The sequence below is a fragment of the Lontra canadensis genome, unplaced genomic scaffold (assembly GCF_010015895.1).
Source record: "Lontra canadensis isolate GAN:19392208 unplaced genomic scaffold, GSC_riverotter_1.0 scaffold28, whole genome shotgun sequence".
Classification (NCBI taxonomy): Eukaryota; Metazoa; Chordata; class Mammalia; order Carnivora; family Mustelidae; genus Lontra; species Lontra canadensis.
In genome coordinates, this window is record NW_022631022.1 from 3743315 (window position 1) to 3763552 (window position 20238).

Here is a 20238-nt window from a genome sequence, read left to right on the forward strand (position 1 = left end):
GGCCGGGGCGCGCAGTCGGGCGCGGGAGTCCCTCCCGCGGGCAGGGCACCTCGGGCTGACGTGCACCGCTCGCGGAACGCAGGCGGCGCCAGGGGCAGCCGGGCGAGCGCTGGGGCTTCGGCGGTGCAGGGCGGGAGGCGGAACAGGAAGGCACAGGCGGCGCAGCAGCTTCTCCCAGCGCGGAGAGGGGGCTCGTCCCCTGCTAACCCCCGGAGGGTGCCCGCCCCACCCCTGCCCCAGGCTCCTGTAGAGGACACGTGTCAGCACGTTCCCGCCGTTGTCGTCTCATCCCATGTCATAGCCCCTCCCCGGGGCCTGGGACACCCCCTCCCCCGGCCCCATTATTCCCAGGCCCAACCTCCCACGCAGAACCGAGGTCCCGGCCGGGTCCTTTTCCTCCACCGGCCCGTCTCCCCAGCCAGCGAGCGCCCCGGCCCGGCCCCCAGCCGAAGACACTTGACACACGGTCTTACCCCTGTCATCTCATCCCTCAGCCTAGCTCCACCCCGGGCCTGGGAACCCTGGTGTCCTTGGCCCGTTGTCCCTGGGCCCGGCTCCGCGCTGACCGCAGGCTCGGCCCTAGCCCCTGACCCACGCGTCTCCCACGGCAACGCGCCGCCACCGGGGATGCAGCCGGCAGGCTGGGCGGCGGTCAAGGAGGCGGCGGGCCGCGATGTGCTGGCTGCCGACCTCCGGTGCAGCCTCTTCGCCTCGGCGCTGCAGAGCTACAAGCGCGACTCGGTGCTGCGGCCCTTCCCCGCGTCCTATGCCCGCCACGACTGCAAGGACTTTGAGGCCCTGGTGAGTGTGCTTCTCTCCACCCCTTCCCGCGCTGTCCTCTGCGTCCCAGGCCACGTGGCCTGTGGACCCGTATTAGTGAACACGCCAGCCCCCAGACTTAACATTCCCAGCCGGGCCTTAAGGAAGGTTTCCATGAACTCACAACACCCATACCCTAACATCGACAATCCCAAGGCCCTTGCTGGTTACTCCCTCATGTTAATGACAAGTAACAACCCAGGAGTGAAGTCAGAATTCAATAGTCGCATAAGCCTCCACAAAATTTCCTAGCATGGCCAGCAGTAGGGGGGTTGATCTGAATCAGATGCTTCTACTAAGGAAGAACTTATTCATCTCTTTACAAGTAATCAGACACTAAAAATCACCAAAGCCACCCAGACCTTGATCTTCAAATGAGGTAATATGTGGGCAGTACTTTTATGAATTGTAACATGCCATCTGCATGTCAGCTGTTATTTCTCCCATGATTCACAAGGCACTTAATTTCTTACAGAGTTCACCTCAGGGTCAGCATTCCAGATATCAGTTGTCTTTGTAATTCAAATGTTTGGAATTACCTAGAAAAATACAGTTTACAAAAATCAGTTCTATAAGAAGTAGAAAATCAAAATAGCCTATAATCATTAAAGGCATTGAGTGAGTAGTCAAAGATATTCCCTCAAAGAAAACTCCTGACCTACCTGGTTTCCTTGGCGGATTCTACCAAACACTGAGAGAATAAGTGCTTCCAGTTTCATTTTGTGTAAAATTCAGAGTATTGAAAAAGAGGCGAATGTAAGCTTGATCTAAATCTGATAAGGATAACACAAGAAAAGAAAATTATAGGCCAGTGTCACTCGTGAGTATAAATATAGAAATCCTCAAAAAAACTAGCATCCTGATTCTGGCAATGTATAAAAAGAATAATTCCCCATGAACAGGGTGGATTTATTCCAGGCATCAAAATTAGTTAAACATTAAAAAAAAATCAGTGAATTTTATGAACCATGTTAACAGATTAAGGCAGATATTTTGAATCAACAGATGCTTAGAATTTTCTCTGATGGGGTGGTCAGGGTCGGATTCCCTCTTTGCTATCACTCTCAAGAGGTCTAGGGACAAAGGCCCAGCCTCCTGCCCTTATCTGGTCCATTATAGCCCAGGCCAGGGATGTGTTGAGGGCACCCCAGGCCTTGACCACAGTGCATAGGCATTTCAGGGTACAGGGAGTGGGGGTTGGAGAAAGATAAGCCAACTGACTTCCCTCATGGTTTGTTCTGAAAATTCAGATATTCAGTTTTGTGAGTTTGTGGTATCAGAGCCTTGGGGATAAAACGTCCTTTGGTTTTGTCAGGAGATATTTATGGAGTGTCTGCTGTGGGCCAGGTGCTAAGGGTACAGAATTAAAGACCCAAGGTCTTTAACAGTGTGTTCAGCTGTATTATGGAGTAAGTCTGTATATACAACATAGAAGTCCAGGGCTGGAATCCCAGTCCTTGGCAGTGGACTAGGGTCAGGGAGCACTAAGTAGGGGCTGTGGCTGATGCCATGCTGAGTCCCCAAGGACATGGAGGATTTTTGAGGAGAAGGGAAGAGGTTTTCCAGGAGGAGTAGCAGGATGGGCAGAAAGCCAGGAGCTCATTGAGAAGGACAAGTCTAGACTTTAGTATGGCTACCAAGGGGAATAGGAAGAGATGAGGTTGACCAGAGCACACAGAGCTGGGCATGTTTTGCCAAAGATGTGTTGATTTTACCCTTGGGCAGAGGAGGGCATGGTGAGATCCAGGATGCATTGTTTTGTTTTGTTTAAGATTTTATTTATTTGAGAGTGAGCACACAAGTGGGGGTGGGCAGAGAGAGAGGGAGAAGCAGATTCTCTTCTGAGCAGAGAGCTCGATGTTGGGCTCTATTCCAGGACCCCAAGATCATGATCTGAGTTGAAGGCAAATGCTTAACTGACTGAGCCACCCAGGTGCCCCCAGGATGCATTTCTGAAAGACCCCTGAGGAGGCAGGGTGAGAGAGGAAATCTGTCAGGAGGACTAGACAGAGGAGGAGAGATTAGGGTCAGAGGGACCAAACTCAACAGAGATGGTGCCTCGCAATGCACCTTATTAATTCTGACCAAGAAACATACAAATGGACTAGAATTCTCATTATGTTCTTTTCCTGCTGGAAGGTCTTCTCGGCAAACAGAATGAGGTTTGACAAATATGGGATAAAAGCAAAGGGAGCTTTGGAATTATTTTGATGTGCTCATGCTTTTTAAAAATTTATTTTTATTTTAAATTTTTTTAAAGATTTTATTTATTTATTTGACAGAGAGAGAGATCACAAGCAGGCAGAGAGTGGGAGGTAGGCTCCCCGCTGAGCAGAGAGCCCAATGCAGGGGCTCGATCCCAGGGCCCTGGGACCATGACCTGAGCCGAAGGCAGAGGCTTTAACCCACTGAGCCACCCAGGCGCCCCTAAAAATTTATTGTTAATTATGCAAACAATGGTTGGATATATTTTTGTTATAAAATATACAAATGATATGGATAAAGTAAAAGTGCCCCCAGCAGAGCATTCCACATTCCCCATAGGTATCAGTGCTCTCAGTTGAAGGCATTTTCTTCCTTCCTGTCATATCTCTAACCTCTTAGGAGAGCACTGGCGATTAAGGTAACCCCAAATAGCCAGCCTCTCATTTGTAGGGACAGACTGTTTAGGCATGGGGCTCTTTGTGCCAGTTCTAGCCAGGGCACCCTTGCTCCCATGTGCCACTGAAGAAACATGGATGGGTTCTTCCCATCCTGTTCTGGTGCCTTATTCCTTATTGGGCACCATTGTGAGGGAAGCTAGGCCAGGCTCAACAGCTTCTTGGCTGTGTGTAGGCATGGTTTTAACGAGCAGTTTCCCTGGAGAAGGCCACCCACCAGGCAGGGACTTGCACCATGACTTCTGGGGGCCTGCAAACATTCTTAAATAAATATACTTTAGGTTTCATTTTGCCACATGTTACATGAATTGTAGAAAAGATGCAAAGAACTTGGTATCTGTACCTGTATCTGACTCAAAGCTTAGCTTTTTATTATTTTTAAGTAAACTGTACCCCCAATGTGGGGGTTGAACTCATGACACTGAGATAAGGAGTCCCGTGCTGTACTGACTGAACCAGCCAGGTGCCCCCTCAAAAGTTAGCTTTTAGAGAAAACGGAATCAGGTCCGGACTTGGCCTTCTGGATTATTTTGTGGTTACCTGAAGAAGGAAGGTATAGAGCTGTTAAAAAGTCTCTCATTGTTAGATAAGAGCTCTTGGAAATAATGTGAAACAGTGTATCATTTTCAGCCATTTTTATTTATTTATTTATTTATTTTTTTAAAGATTTTATCTATTTATGTATTTGACAGAGAGATCACAAGTAGGCAGAGAGGCAGGCAGAGAGAGAGGGGGAAGCAGGCTCCCCACCAAGCAGAGAGCCCGACTCGGGGCTCGATCCCAGGACCCCCGGGATCATGACCTGAGCCCAAGGCGGAGGCTTTAACCCACTGAGCCACCCAGGCGCCCCTCAGCCACTTTTAAATCATTTTCTCTCCACTGTTATTACACACCTATAACACATGGGTTGTTTCCAAAACTTAGAGCTCTGGCTGAATTACTTTATTGACTGTGGCTTTCCTGAGAACATCCCCTACTGAACCAAGCTCTTGGCTTTAGGCATGGCTCTGGCCTTATTTTGCAGTCCCAAATCATCTCTCCAGTGCCTTGTTTGGAGGACATTTCCATTCTGAGTCAGCTCTTCAATTTTGCGCTGGGAGTTCTTTGTATTCCCAGGGTCTGGCCTGAGATGTGCTTATCACATGTTTGAACAATAAATTAGGTATGTGCTGATTGCCTCTGACTGAGGGTTTCTAACCCTGTTCCCTTGGGAAGAGGGTTGGCTAATCTCCTATCAGGTAAGAGACCCTCTAAGATTCTCGGAATGTCCTGTAGCCCTGACAATTGACCCCTGAACTTAAGGTTGAGCTATCCTGGGTACAGTTCATATTCCCTGAGACACTTTACACAGAATCTTGTCACTGGCATCACAGCTGTTAAGTTTTTTGTTTTGTTTTTCCGCTGGAAAACATCATGCCCCAGTTCACCATTAGCCTGAAGACCCTTTCAAGGGGTAGGAGGTTGGGGGGGGAATGGCTCCTTTGTATTAATTCCAGCCCTTTACCACCCAAAGTCTGGTTGAGGACCAGCCACATCAGCATCACCTGGGAGCTAGTCAGAAATGCAGAATGTCGGCCCCACCACCCTAGACCTACCCAATCAATACCTGCATTTTAATAAGATTCTTGGGCATTTGTGTGCATTGTAAAGTCTGAGAAGCACTGTATCTAGCCTACCCCTTTCCTTTCTACTATTTGGGGGGCTGAACTGCACTAATCGACTCTTCTGGTTCTGGTCTGTGGCTTGTGCTGTCTAGCCAAGCTGCGTCCCCAATGTCTGGGCTAAACCATGAATAAGCTGCTCTCTGTGCTGACTCCAGGGAATGCCTGTCCTCTCCACACCATCTCCCTCTTTGTCCAGACAAACTTTTTTTAATCCTTTAGGACATAACTGGAACCTCATCTTATTTTCAGCCTTTACCCGCAGCAGTTAGGAGTCCTTCCTTTGCGAGCCTTCACAATTTAAAAAATTTTGCTCTTTTAAATGCTGCTATGACCTTGGAGAGTAATCATGGTTTACATCTCTAGTTATTTTCTTGAGATAAATTTTAAATGGTGAAATTGCTGGCTCAAAAGGGTAAGCAACCTCTCTAAGCGAGGCTTTTAATGCTTATTTTCAGATTATAAATTGAATATTGACATTTACTGGGGGAGGTCACTCTTTATAAAACTGTCAACCTTGGCTGGCGTTAGAATCCCCTGGAAAGCTTTGAAAAATACTGGTGTCTGGGCCCTATCCCTGGAGATTCTGATTTCATCTCTGAGGTGGAGCCTGGGCATTGGGATATTATGTTTATTTACAGAGAAGATATATGTTTGTTTGTTTAAAGATTTTATTTATTTATTTATTTGACAGAGAGAGAAAGATCACAAGTAGGTAGAGAGAGAGAGGAAGGGAAGCAGGCTCCTTACTGAGCAGAGAGCCCGATGTGGGGCTCAATCCCAGGACCCTGAGATCATGACCCGAGCCGAAGGCGGAGGCTTAACGCATTGAGCCACCCAGGTGCTTATTTAAAAAAAATAATAATTAGTTTTTGTTTTTGTTTTGTTTTGTTTTTTAGCAGCAAAGCAAGGTTTATTAAGCAGTAGCAACGTAATAGCACAAAGCTCCCAAAGAGGGAGGGGACCCAAAGGGTTGTCTGGGAATATGTAGTTTTAAGATTTTCCTATTAATTGATCATTTTTATGAACACCCATCTGCTGGGTAGTGAGGAAATGATGATGATTAGATTCAATCCAGCCCGTAAGTGTCCATTTAGGTACATATGTGATACCTCAAGGTAAAATTCTGTCTCAGATTACCTATTTAGTTCCCTTCTCTCAGAGGTGGTCTCTGAAGAATATACAGATATAGAATTATAGAACATATTTCTATATTCTATACAGATATATAAATATAGAATATACAGATATAGAAAGGTATACAGATATAAAAAGATTTGGATCAGACGTAGGTTATGTGGCGTGACTGTTGGTAGATGTGTGGCTAGAAAGGTGTCTCAGCCTGTGGGATAACAATATGGAGAACCCAGGGGTGGGATCATCCTTCCAGTACAGACTACCTCCTTCCTTCCCAACCATCCCAGAAATGCAGGCTTTTCCTTATCGAATTGGTGAGCAGGAGAGAGGAGGCATTTGATTAATAATAGTACAGTACCTAATGCTTACATAATACTAATAGCACTAAACTATCTGCCTGGCACTCTTTTGAACTGTTTCTGCGTAGAACTCATTTAATCTTAACGACTCAGTGATATGGGTTCTCTTATCATCTCTGTCACCATCAACTAATCAGTCTCCGTGGGGGCATTACACCACCTTCCAGGTCCTAGATAATGGCGGCCTGCCCCCAGAGAACCATTCCTTTAGAGGGACCCCACAATGACTGCTTGTGTGAAGAGTTCTCTTATAAAGTAGACTCTGACCTTCAGTCTGTTTTCATGAATCTGGATTTTTGTGCAAACCAAGGTATACCTGCATATAACAGCAGTGGCCACTTTTCCCGGCTTCATCCCAGCAGCCCAGTGGCTCCCCCCATCCCACCCACTCTGCCCTTCCAGGTGTCATTTTATCAGTTTGGTTCCTGAGGCTGGTGACCTTGGCTGTACCTTTTGGTTCATTCCCTTCTAGCATCTTCCCCCACATCTAGTAATTACGATCTCTGGTATCTTTATAGGTAAGGATCCCCCCCCCACTCCCTGGAGTTCTTTCTTTCCTGCTGCCTACCCTTTTAGAACAACATTAATTAATATCTAAACCTGAGTCTCCCCACCTTTTCCTGGTGGTAAGAATCGCCTGTGGGAACATCTGTAAACACAGATTCCTGGGCCTCCTCATCAGGAGATTGTGATCTTGGTGTTTGCAGACCGTCCACTGGGCTGTCCTGTCACTTCCTGACTCAAAGCAAGCACAGGAGTTGCTTGGTTATTGGTCTTCTCTTTCCTCTGTGTGTCCCCTCGTGGTTCCTTACCCTTGATCTCTCAGTCACCCAAACCACCTCTTTCTTGAGAGACCAGTGCTGGTCACCAGTCAGGCCTTGCCTAGGCTTCTTGACCCCTTCTCCAACTGTATACTTCTTTATTTCTCAGAGCAGAGGCTGTGCAAGTGGGGTCTGTGGGATAACAGGCTCTATTTGTTCCCCCTTGCCTTCTAGAAATTGGGAAATTTAAAAAAAAAAAAAAAGGCAGCAGCTTGCTGATCTCTTTTGAAAAGAAAGACATCTGAGCCTCCATAGCCCAGCTAGAACCTGGCACCCTTGGACAGAAACCAGCTGGGGGTTGGTGGCTGGGCCCTTTGTTGGGCCAGGGATATCCAGTTCAACGCAGTCCTCACCACTCTCTCCCTGATGCCTCCCATGCTCATTTTCATGACTCTCTGGCTCTGAAGGCATTTGAGCTTGGGACCACCTTTTGCCTGTCCCACTGAGAGTGCCATCTGCTCTGCCTCTCAGAATCCTCCCCACCACTGTGTCCTACCCACTCCATAAATCCTTCCTTCCAGCTTCTCCTCGAATCCCCAGAAATGCCTTCCTTCCTCCTGAACTCTTCTCCTCAGTCAAGTTTTTGAGAAATGCCTTCCACTATCTTGAGCTGCGGTTTGTCTCTTATCTGCATGGAGGGTTTTCTGATTCCTGACCCTGCTCCACACTACAGGTAACATACGTCTTTCTCTGTATCTTTGACAGGGCTTAGGCTCAGCCAGTAGCTGTCTCGTTGTATTATTTGGTGGTGGTGGTGGGGTGGGGGGTGTCTCCAGTAACATACCAGATAAGCTTCCCAAGCACCCTCTTAAAGTTTTGTCAGAATTGCTCCTTGGGGCTAAAATACTGAATCCATTAAAAATTTCTCCATTGAAGGGTGCCTGGTTGACTCAGTCTGTGGAGCATGCAACTCTTAATCTTGGGGTTGTGGGTTCAAACCCCACGTTGGGTGTAGAGATTACTTAAACCTTTAAAACAAACAAATAAATACATTTCTCCATTGATTTGTTGGGAGAGGATCCCAGAGAATGGACTCTGAAGTCAGGCCACCCGGCTTCATGTCTCTGCCCTACCACTGAATAGCAGTGTGACCCTGGGAAAGAGCTGAACTTCTCCAGACCTGTTCCCTCCCCCTTTAACACAGGCTGTGTGGAGGCTAAAATGATGATGCATGCCTGGCATTTAGCATGGCGCCTGGTATATGGTAAGGCCTGAATAAATAGTAGCTGTTACTGTCTTGTTCTGAACCTCGTGCCAAGTTCTAAGCCAGTTGCTGGGTCTCCAGGAGACATGAGATGTGGTTGGCCCTCAGGAAGTGCTTGTCCCAACCGGATTTGAGGTGACTCCAGAGAGTCAAGTACCAACATGGGATTTTGCCTAGAGGACGGGGGAACACAGAGATCCTGGGTGGTCAAGGACAGGGAGGTGAATTTAGGCTGGCCTTGAAGCCCCCATGAAATGTTATGCTGGGCAGCTGCAGAAGCATAATAAAGGAAAGACACAGGGCAGGTGAGGGAATAGCATGGGGGCAGCGGGTGGGAAGTTTGTGGTAAGAGGCGCTGTTAGGAAGAGAGGCCAGGTCAGACCAGATGTCCAAGGGCCTTGTTAAAGGAAGTGTTGTTAGCTTTGGCAAACTATGTATGAGCCACCTAGTTAAATTTGAATTTCAGATAAGCAACAGATAATTTTGAAAGTGCAAGTATGCCCCCAAATATTGTATGGGTTATACTTACACTGAAAGAATGAATTTTGTTATTTATCTGAAATTCAAATTTAACTGGTGAGACAGTAGTTTATCTGGCAACCCTGCTTGTATGCCTGGCTCCCAAAAGGCCCTGCTCAAGTGCAGACAGGTTTTATTCAGGAGGAAGAATTCTATTAACTTGTTGGATCAGATTTATTTTTCAGAGTAGCGTGAAAGTGAAATGGGACTTAAGGGAGGTCAGTTGAGGGGTTAAAGAGTAGGGATAAAGCAGGCAGCCTGGCAGGACACATAGGGGCCCTGTCTGGACAGGCAGCAGTGAGAGGGCTGGAGCTCTGGAAGAAGGCTGGCTCCAAGGAGGTCTGAGAGGGGCCTGGGTCCCACCCAGAGCCAGGAGGGTTCTTTCCCACTTTCCCAGACTGAACCCCTAAAAGGGGCCTGGCTTAGCTGACTGGCCTTTTGCAGGCTCCCTGTGCCCAGGTCTGGACTATTGACAAGGGTTTGTGGCTCACAGGTGGGACTGAAGAATAGGAGTGATGAGGACAGTCATTGTGGGAGAGAATACTCAGCTCTGTCTCTGTGATAACAAGGATGGACCAGGAGAAGAAAAGAAGGACAGAGGCCACAGGCTGCTGGGGGGTGTTCTCTGTGCAGGCAGCAGGGAGTGGGGACGGCCACTGGAGGGTACCCTCAGTGGCTCCCTACAGTCTATAGAACAAAGCCAAGAGTCCCCAAGGTGGGTCAAGGTCATTCACAGACTAATGTTACCTTCTCACTCCTCTTGGCCACCCTTCCCCCACGCCCCAGGCACATGGAACCTCCTACAGTTCATAATGACAACCATCATGACAGTCCCACTAACATTGGAGTACTTAATATCCTCCGACTGAGCCACCCAGGCACCATCATCCATGGTTTTTAACTGGATCCTCACTGACGCTCCACAAGGCATGTAGAGAGGGTTCTATTAGAAGTTCAAGGCTAGGGGCACCTGGGTAGCTCAGTGGGTTAAAGCCTCTGCCTTCGGCTCAGGTCATGATCCGAGAGTCCTCGGATCTAGCCCCGCATCAGGCTCTCAGCTCAGCAGGGAGCCTGCTGCCTCCTCTCTCTCTGCCTGCTTCTCTGCCTACTGTGATCTCTGTCTGTCAAATAAATAAATAAATAAATAAATAAATAAATAAAAGAGGTTTAAGGCTAGTGATCAACTCTTTGGAAATAGAGATAGGAATAAAGTAGCCCCGAAATGTTTCTGATTTTCATTTGCCGAGTTAGGAAATAAAACCCCCAAGGTCAGCAACAGCCAACTTTCTAGAAAAATGGAAAGGAAAAGAAATGGACGTGTAGAGATAGACCTGGGACCTTCTTTCATCTTCTCAGCAACCCAACGTGGGAGCAGTGGGGAGTGAGGAGATGACTGAGGAGATGAGTGGGTGGGCGCCTCAATGAAGCCCCATGTGCCCCAGAGGCTGGCCTCTTTTGTGAGAACACCACAGACATAGCTGCTGGGGTCCTCAAAGAAGTCACCACACTCACACTCAGGGAAGCCCAAAGCCATGGATTCCCCACTCATAGATTCTTCCAGTCCAGGTATAGTTTACCATTCTGGGTCATTTTTTCCAAAGCAGTATTGCCTGCTTGTGTATGGAGTTGCCACACTCCAAGAGACATGTTAACAGGGAGTTAACTCATGCTGAAGGGAAAAGGCTTTGTTCACCCTCTACCCACACTTGGATATACCGTGTATTTGGTAACACCTCCTGGGAGGTGGCGGTATCCCATAAGCAGACATTAATATTCCTGCAGCCAAATGTATCCCATCAACAGCAACAGGAAGTGGGAAAAGTAAAGATTAAACTAAACTAACCTCAAAGCAGCTCAGGTCAGGTTTTGTACCAAATGGGTTATGAGACTATGTTTCAGTGTTCAGAACTTTTGGAGGTTGGTATTTGGAAGGGGGGTCCCAGAGCTGTACCTTTCTTTCCCTCTTAGGGAATTCCTTGAAACACGAAAGAAGTGCAGTTTGCCTACTCTACCACGAGAGGGCACCCCGTTATCATTTTGTTCAGCATCCTTGCTAATGGAGGTTTTTTTCCTCATTTCAGCTTGCAGATGCCAGCAAGTTACCCAACCTGAAAGAACTTCTCCAGTCTTCTGGAGACAAAGACGTACGGGCCAGGGATCTGGTGAGCTGGATTTTATCCTCAAAGGTCCTGACAATCCACAGTGCAGGGAAGTCAGAGGTGAGACTTTGGTCTATAGGACAGCAGATCCCTAGGGCTGAAGGGCTCTGGGACCTCCTCCTGCACCAGAAAGGCCTGGGAAGCTTGCTGAAAATGCAGCTTCCTGGACCTTGCCCTGAGAGATGCTGATTCTGTGTCTGGAATGGGCTCAGGAACTTGCACACTGGCAGTGCAAAGCAGCGTTCTCCCCGTTACGGTGAACCTGGAGCAGGCCACCGGGTACATCTCAGTATCTCCGTCTCCTCATCTATAAATAGTATACTTCCATTAGGGAACTGGCTGTGAGAATGACATGAATATTCCCAGCTAGAAGAATGCCTTAGGGTACATGCTAAGGGCTCAGGAAATGTTGGGTATCACAACGGTGGACCCTTGACCACACCTTAAGAAACACTGGCCTCATCCAGTTGTCAGGAAACACAAAGGCAGAACCTGGTTCATGAAACACTTCAGGCACTGGGGTCAAATCCCACTTCCATCTAACATTCAGTCTCCTTTTCCCCATTTGAACATTGAGAATATTAATAGTTACCACAGAGGGGAGCTATGGTAGAATGTATGGCACCCCCAGTATAGTTTGTGGCACAGACTAGACATTCCGTAATCTGGTTTCCCTTGCCTGGCCAGGATCTCCCAGGGTCAGGCTGGGAGGACAAGGACCGGAGCATGGGACGGCAGACCCTCTGGCCTTGTGCTCGTGCCTCAGAACAGAAGCAGGGGTTTATCTGTGTTGTTCTTTACTTCATCAGTTTCCATTTAAGAGCATTTAATTTTTACAAGCTCCTGCCAAAGACAAAAACCCTCTTCAAGTGGCAGAGAATTGGGTGTTTCAGATTCTGGTGTCTAGGGGTGTCCACCTGTGTTGGTAAAGGGTCAGTAACAGAGAGCCCTGAGCCCTGGAGTGGTAGTCAGGAGATCCATAATCAAGTCTGGGCTGGGTTGCTGACTCAGAGAAGATATCTCCGTTTCACTTCTGTCGTCTGCTAAGTTGAGATTTATTCATTCCTTTATTTATCCTCTTCAAGCATCTACTAGATGTTGGGTACTGGAGCTAAAGTAGATAAGACAGTGGTTCCTTCACTTTTAATTATGGGTCAGTTAAATTTCTTTAAAATGTGGAGTGGAATGTTGGCACTCCACATATGGAGTGAGGATTATTAGCTTTTTATTTTTATTTTATAGCTCAAGTAAGGACATTAGGCTGCTATGTCTCATCACTTTATAAAAATATATTTTAGTACAAAAAAGGAGGATGGCCTCAAAAAAATGACAAAGACAGGCTCATGGCAACCTGACAGCAATATAAACGTATTTGTTACTTTGTCCTTAGTTTTCTCATTTAATCACAACCCAGAGAAAACTTTGCCACAGACTGGTTTTGGTCTATGACTTACTGTTTAGAAATTACCCAAATGATGTGGTCCCTGCCCTGAGAAGGATCACTGCCCGTCAGGAAGAGCTTACTCTTCTGTATCAATTTGGTTTTGTTGCATAACAAACCATTCCCAAAACCTAGCGGCTTAAAACAACATTGATTGTTTCTCAAGATTCAGTGGATTAGTTGGGTTGTTCTTCTGGATGGGGCTGGATGATCTAGGGTAGCCTCACAGGTCTAGGTCTTGAGCTGGAATGGCTGCTGTGGTGGGGGCCTCCTCTGTGAGGCCCTCATCCTACTGAAGGCTAGCAGGGGTTGTCCCCATGGCAGTGAAGGGTTCACAGCAGCAGGCCCTTTTCAAGTTTCTGCTTGCTATATTTGGCCAGGGTCAGAGCAAGTCACATGGCCAAGTCCAGATTCAAGGGGCAGAGAAATAGATGTCACCTCTTGGTGGAGTTCTGGAGTTCCCACCTGCAAAGTCAGTTACAGAGGGGCAAATGGACAAGGATGGGAGGAAACATTTTTGGCCATTCTTGCACTTGATCCCACCTTTCTACCTCCTGAGATTATTGTAAAGATGGAATGCAGGAAATGGATGTGATAGTGTTATGAAAATTAGAGGTAGTCTTTAGTTAGAAGAAAGAGTTCATGCTTTGCAGCTTGGTGTAGGGAAAAATAGTATTAGAGGGAAGCAGCCTTGAGCTGTAAGCTCTGAGCTTATTTATAAACTGTTGTCTGTATTCTCATGCAACTAGTTGTTCTCATGAGCAGAGCCCGTAGGAGGTAAGCCCAAAGCTGTAGGACGCCATTTTGGCAGCACATCTTACCAGGTTCCCAAATAAAACTGCCACTTCCTACATGTTTTCAAGTTCGAAAAGATCCAAAAGCTGACTGGTGCCCCTCACACGCCTGTCCCCGTGCCGGACTTCCTGTTTGAAATTGAATACTCCAACCCAGCGAACGCCAAATTTTATGAGACCAAAGGAGAACGGGACCTAATCTACGCCTTCCACGGGAGCCGCCTCGAAAACTTCCATTCCATCATCCACAATGGGCTGCATTGCCACCTGAACAAGGTGGGGCCTAAGCCTCCTGACGTGGGGGTCAGAACCCTGGGGAATTTGCTGGTAGAGGGTGGGGGGGAGGGGTTCACTAAGGCCTTGCCCCTCCTAGTATAGTCTGTAGACCAGTAGTAACACCAGCACCTGGGAGCCTGTGAAGATGCAGAATCTTGAGCCCACCCTAGACCTTCTGAATTAGAATCTGATTTTTAATAAGCTCTCTGGGTGATTCCTGTACTGATTACAGTTTGAGAAGTATTGATTTGAAGATGGTACCCAACCTTGACTGCCCATTTGGAATCATTTGGGGAGCTTTTAAAAATCCCAGTGTTTGGCTGCATCCCAAACCAATTAAATCAGGATCTCTGGGTATGGGGCCCAGACACCAATATGCTCTAAAAGTCTGGTGATTCCAGGGTATAGGCAATCTTTGTGACTCAGCGTGGTCCCTGGCCCAGCCACATCCACATCACTTGAGAACTTGTTGGACTTGTGGAATCTCAGCCACACCCAAGATCACCTGATATGGGATCACTTTAACAAGCTCACCAGGTGACTCGTAGGCACGTAAAAATTTGAGAAGCACTTGCCTAGGAGGAGAGCCTCCTAGGAGCCAGAAAAGACCACTTTAGCAGCTCTGTATCTTGGGCAAATTTCATTAACCCCTCTGAACCTCAGCGTCCCCATTTGTAAAATAGGATGTCATTACCCACCTTCTGGTGTGCTGAGAGGATTCAAACAGTTCATATATGCAAAAGGCTCTTCCCGTACTAGACTCCAAGAAAGCAAGGGCTGCTTTCAGAGGCGGATGGAGAGGGAATCTGGGGTAATTGGAGGGTTGCGGCCTTCTGCCTCATCAGAGGGTCTGATTCTGTGAGCCATGGGCTCAGCTGTGGCTGATGCAGCCCCGGGGCTAGAGAGACTTTTCCAGCACTGCTGTAGCTGATTAGTGCAGTTGGGTTTTGCGTAGGATGACGGGCTTGTTTATACTGGCTCTCAGCTTATTTTTATGGCCAGGCTACCAGAATCCAGGGGGCCTCTGCTTCATGGCAGAGCTGGCCTGGAGAAGCTGCCTGCAGATTACAGGCTTGTACAGCAAACCTTCACTTCATTCACTGTCTGGGGAGTCGCTGCATAGAGGCATCTCGTCAGAGTCCATTGGTAAAGCGGATGCTCCATTGGCCACTTCTATCTGGGTTTCCAGTGAGGGGCTTGGTTGAGGGAGCGTACTTGCCAGTTGAAGCTGTGAGATTATTTTCACAGTACAGATACCCGACCTTTCCCACTCTTGTTTCTCTGGTCAGAGCAGTCTTGCTTGAGGTTCTTGAGTTGAGGGGGGTTTCATCTGTGTATATATTATAGCCAGAGCTGAGAGTGGGTGTGGATTCAGAGCAGATGACATCCAGTGTCCTTGGAGAAGGTCTGTGTCAGCTTCTGAGACATGGGGACAGTGCCTAAGTTGGCAAGGGGCTTCCCAAAGGTAAAGCAAAGGCTCGAGTTTCATTCCCCCTAAGCTTCACTGAACCAGCTTAGAACTGTGGAAGCCTAGGGCCCCTGAAGAAGACATCTCTCAGTTCCCAAGCTTGGGATGTTCAGTGAGCAGTTTGAGTTCACTCAACAAATGCAGACACTGCAGCCCGAAGATAGCAATTGAATTCCAACTTCAGTTTCAAAGTCCATCCATTGGTAGCAGCTACCTGAAATGAGAAGGATTCTGAGTCAGGATGACTGAGTGCCATGACTGGTACTGTTCTGCTGGCCATCATGGCCATTATTGACCCTTTGCTGTGGTCTACTGTGGGCAAAAGATGAGTTTGCTATACCTGCTGTAGCCTCAACCTATGGGTATATCACCTGGGCTCATTCTCTCTCACCTGACATGCTTCCTCATGGAGGACATCAAGTTAGCCCCTACCACTAGGGACCTGCCTCCTGGATTTTGGACATTTTATTGGTTGACACCAATACAAAGAGTAATACTTACCCTGCCCCTAATACAGGCCTGCCTTATATGGTAACAGTTTCTGGTCTGAGATTCATTTCTTTTCCACATGACAACTTAGGTCCCTTCTACCCTCAAGTGTGATCCTCCTCCCTGTTCATAAGTGCATGACTTGGCTTCTGGAGGCTGTCAGTGTGACCATGCTAAATGCATTCGTGTAACAGGAATGACTGATATACTGTGACACACATGCCCTCTCCTTTCATGTGCCGGAGTCCGGCTCAGTGTTATGTACATTATCTCATTGAATCCTCCTCTGTGATGTTGTGAAGGAGATGCACTTATCAACATTTTGTAGACGTAGAAACTGAGACTCAGAGAGTTTCTATAACTTGTCAGCTCATTGGAGGTACAGTCAGGATTCAAACTCAGGTCTGTCGGGTCTCTTATATCTATGTTGTCGGGTCTCTTATATCTATGTTTTTCTCATTCAAACTTGACCACTAATTTGCCAGGCTAGGCGGGCACAACCACAATCAAGTTAAACTGTCGTCAGATGGGAATGTGTTTAACTACAACTCTGAGATGATGTCTTAGAATGAGCTGACATTATATACCTTTTCCCGGGGGAAAAAGAGGCTTAAGAATTTGTTGTTTACAGTTTTATTGAAGAAAGACCTATGTCATCTTGCTGTGCCAACTTTACATTCACTCAGCCCTGTTTCTTTGTTAACCTCTGCCATTCCAGACGTCCTTGTTTGGGGAAGGGACCTACCTCACCAGTGACTTGAGCCTGGCCCTCATTTATAGCCCCCACGGCCTGGGATGGCAGCGCAGCCTCCTTGGCCCCATCCTCAGCTGCGTGGCTGTGTGTGAAGTCATTGATCATCCAGATGTCAAGTGCCAAATGAAGAAGAAGGGTGAGTGAGCGCTTGGCCTGGGCCCGGGCTGCAGGCCTATTAAACATACAGGCTCTTAGTGTTGGCTCATCTGTTGAGTGGAACACACATTGCCTGCCAAGGAATGGGCTGGGTCCAAAGCAACGTGGGACAGGAGCTTGCCTTCACAGAGTGAGCAGTCTCCTTGCGGACACGTGATAAAAAAGATACACTTACTACAAGGTGGTGGGCAGAGCGTACCAGGGGAGGGGGCTGATGAGGTCCACAGGGGCAGCTGAGAGGAAGGTACAATCATAGTATGTCCAAGCGCTCAGGGAAAGCTCTGGTGTAGACGGGAGCTTCAATAGGTAAGGGACACCTGGGTGGTTCAGTCGGTTAAGTGTCTGCCTTTGGCTTGGGTCATGATCTCGGGGTCCTGGGATCGAGCCCCACATCGGGCTCTCCACTTGGTGGGGAGTCTGCTTCTCCCTCCCACTCTGAGCTCTCTCTCTCTCTTGCAAATAAATAAATAATTTAAAAAGTAGATAAAAGGAAAGGTGTGAGGCCAGAATGTGGGCTCTTTGAAGGCAGAAACTGGGTTTCAGTCACTCTTGGGCACCTGGTATCTGCAGAGAACCTGGGACGTACTTGGCATTCAGTAGGTATTTGGTCAACTGAAGCTAAAGACACATGTCCAGACCCGTCCCTCCAGGCTACTTTGGTGTGTGCCTGGGTAGGCGCCCAGAGGACGTGAGAGGCACCCGAAGCTGTGGGGAGTAAATCCTGGGCTCTCTGGGGAGCGGATGACTAGCTAGCCACCTCCAGTCTGATCCATTCCTTCGAGTCTCTGCCTTGTGTGCTCTGCTGTTTTGCCCTTAGTGGTAAAAGAGTCCCAGAACTCTTACTCTAGTCTCCAGAACTGATTGGTTGGTTCCACTGAGAAAACTGTCTGTTCCTGGCCTCTAATGTAAAACAACTGGAATCCTGAGGAATGGGCCCAGGTCTGACGCCACACTTCCAAAGCAGGCAGCATGAATATCTGCGTTTATAACTCTTAGGAAGTTTGCAAACTCTGACCTTAAACAACAGAACAAAACCTTGCAGTGTCTGCTGTCACATAGCTTTGTTTGTTTTTATCAAGCTTCATCATGTTATTAAAAAGTTTGGGGGTTTTGGTTTTGTTTTTTAAACAAGTCTTGGTACAAAGGATGGAACGTGAGAGTTCTAAGAAGCTCGAAAATCTGGATGGTTAATTTAAAATGCCTGCTAAGGGACTCATTTTAGGTCAAGTCCTGTACCTAAGCTCAGATCATTTTTTTGTGATGGCCATCAGTCCGCTTCTCCCCTCTGCTTTCCCAACTCCATTTCCCCCCCCTTGTATCCCTTATTATTTGCCTGGGTTTTGTTTTGTTTTGTTTTTCCCCTCTTATCTCGTTTGTCAGATTCTCCTGTTTTTTTTGGTGCTCCTCTGTACACCCAGACCCTTCCTCAGCCTGCTGGGGCTTCTCCACCCGCGTGACGGAGGCTTGACCTGTTTCTGTTCATAATTTCCTTCTCTTATTCCTGAATGTCCCCCAGCAAAGCTGTGCTTCATTCTCCTTGTTCAGATTCCAAGGAGATAGATCGCAGGAGAGCAAGAATCAAACACAGCGAAGGGGGAGACGTCCCCCCAAAGTACTTTGTGGTCACGAATAACCAGCTCCTGCGAGTGAAGTACCTGCTGGTGTACTCACAGAGGCAGCCCAGCAGGTAAGGCGGGCGGTCCCCGCAAGAGGCCCAGGGCAGCACCGCAAAGCTGCATTCAGAGTGGCGGGTTCTCTGCTGCCAGCGTCCCTTGCTCCCCGGCCTTAGACTTGAGCAGTGTGTGAAGTATATAAAACACGAGGGGTGAGGAAGACGGGTCTGAGGAGATGGGGTCCTGGCCCTAAGAGGGACTTTGTGTTCCTAGTGAAGAAGGTAGAGACTTGTAAACACAAATGACATGAGGGACTAAATGAAACCAAATTGGCTGCCCCAGAGCATGAGGCCCCCTCACCACCCGGGCTCCCGATTGCGGTCTGGCACCCACTGACTGAGGTGAAGCTGAGAGGCTGGGTGGTGCTTGGACGCCAGCTAGGAACGTGTGCGCCCTGCTTGGTCACTCCCTGCAGTGGTATGAACCCACCACCTGCTGCTCTCTGCACCTGAGCTGCTTCCTCTTTATCTCTAAAATGGGAGTTGAATTCGACAGCAGATGAGACCTTTCAGCCCCTCATAGCCATGGCCGATGCCTCATCCCATCTCAGCATTGTGGTAGTTGGTGGATGTGCGGGGATCTCTAGGGTCAAGGGTTGCTTTAAGATCCTGTTGCCTTGTTGGGGTCTGTGGCAGGGCTTCTGATGGGGACAAGCAGTAGAGAAGCAGGTAAGATAGGAAAGGGGGTCACCTTTAATACACCCCACTCCAGTGGTTTCCACGCTTCAAGACTTCATAAACCAGTAAAATCCTCCCCTCCCATGGCCATCCCCCACATTTGGGGAAATTTGGATAGGGTTTCTGAGTCTGAGGAACATTATTCTTTGGTTTAAAACCATCTGGCTTTTTCTACTTGAAAATTCCATTCCTCTCCCACTTCTCCCTGGAGTGTCTCTTAGTGTACACTCGGATGCTTTAGATCATCTCCTGGTGGGCCAAAGAGGGCTCTCCCAGCTCTGACTGATATCTGTACATGTGTCACCGTGAAGAGACTTTTGCTAAGTAACCTGCCACCTGCTGCCCACTGGGCAGACACCTTGAGCAAGAACCTTCTAGATCCCAAAGTCTCACCAAAGAAAAGACAGGTCATAAAAGGTACAAGAGGAGCCATAAGAGAGATGATCAGGATGAGCTCATTGCATAGCTGTCTTTGTACATTTAGAAAATGTTCTGGTGAAAGATGTGTCTGTGCCAGGGCAAATAGCCCCAGAGTTTTTGAGCAAAGTAGCATGCACGAAGCTTCATTTCATGGCTTACCCAGAGGATGAAATTCATCATTTCATCTTCTTTGAGCCAGAAGTTGTTGCATACACTTAAAAAAAAAATGTTTTTCTCTTCTTGCCAACATCCTTTTTTCCCCCCTTATGCAGGGCTTCCAGCCAGCTGTCCTGGTTTTCCAGCCATTGGTTTATGGTCATGATATCCCTGTATCTGCTGCTGCTGCTTATTGTGAGTGCCATCAATTCCTCAGCTTTCCATCACTTTTGGAATCGTGCAAAGAGATAATCCCTTGGGGCCTGGTGTGGGGGCCACCTCAAACACGTGCCTTACGATATAATCTGTTCTGTATCTCCCTTGCCCCATGTCCAACCGGGTGGAGTCTGGGGGCCAGCTGGGGACCACAGGACAATTTTCATACACCATAAATGTATTGATTGCCTTTGACAATGCTCCCGGCCACACTCTGGTCAGTGAGGCTCCTCACTCTGAGGTTTCAGGGGAGTCCTGTCTGCTCCTTCCTAAACAATCCTAGGGAGTTGGCTTTTCCGCCAGGGCCAAAGGAAAAAATCCTGCTGCATTTAAAAACAAAGTGTCCAAGCTGTCAGTGGTATGTTTACAATCGCTCCTG

At 47.9% G+C, this 20238-nt stretch overlaps 1 protein-coding gene and 1 pseudogene across 3 annotated transcripts; both read left to right on the forward strand.

The window, feature by feature from the left end:
• Positions 1-206, forward strand: part of LOC116872111 — a 28662-nt pseudogene extending 28456 nt beyond the window's left edge.
• PARP16 (poly(ADP-ribose) polymerase family member 16) lies at positions 9-20080 on the forward strand. Of its 3 annotated transcripts, none has more exons than XM_032864697.1 (6): positions 11-801; positions 11262-11399; positions 13644-13850; positions 16526-16697; positions 18263-18404; positions 19760-20080. In XM_032864697.1, the coding sequence occupies exons 1-6, from the start codon at positions 628-630 to the stop codon at positions 19893-19895; spliced, it is 969 nt and encodes a 322-aa protein (XP_032720588.1). In that variant the 5' UTR covers positions 11-627; the 3' UTR covers positions 19896-20080. The 3 variants fall into 3 exon arrangements, with proteins under 3 accessions (XP_032720590.1, XP_032720588.1, XP_032720589.1); XM_032864698.1 differs by having other exon boundaries at positions 11262-11342; XM_032864699.1 differs by lacking the exon at positions 13644-13850 and having other exon boundaries at positions 9-801.
• Positions 20081-20238: the final 158 nt, after the last annotated feature.

What these genes read in the sequence shown, in the direction of transcription:
- PARP16 (XM_032864697.1), top strand. Translation starts at nt 628, where the DNA reads ATGCAGCCGGCAGGCTGGGCGGCGGTCAAGGAGGCGGCGGGCCGCGAT. An exon ending in TGCATTGCCACCTGAACAAG is followed by an intron (nt 13,851 to 16,525) that starts GTGGGGCCTAAG and finishes CTGCCATTCCAG; the next exon opens with ACGTCCTTGTTTGGGGAAGG. An exon ending in TCACAGAGGCAGCCCAGCAG is followed by an intron (nt 18,405 to 19,759) that starts GTAAGGCGGGCG and finishes CCCCTTATGCAG; the next exon opens with GGCTTCCAGCCAGCTGTCCT.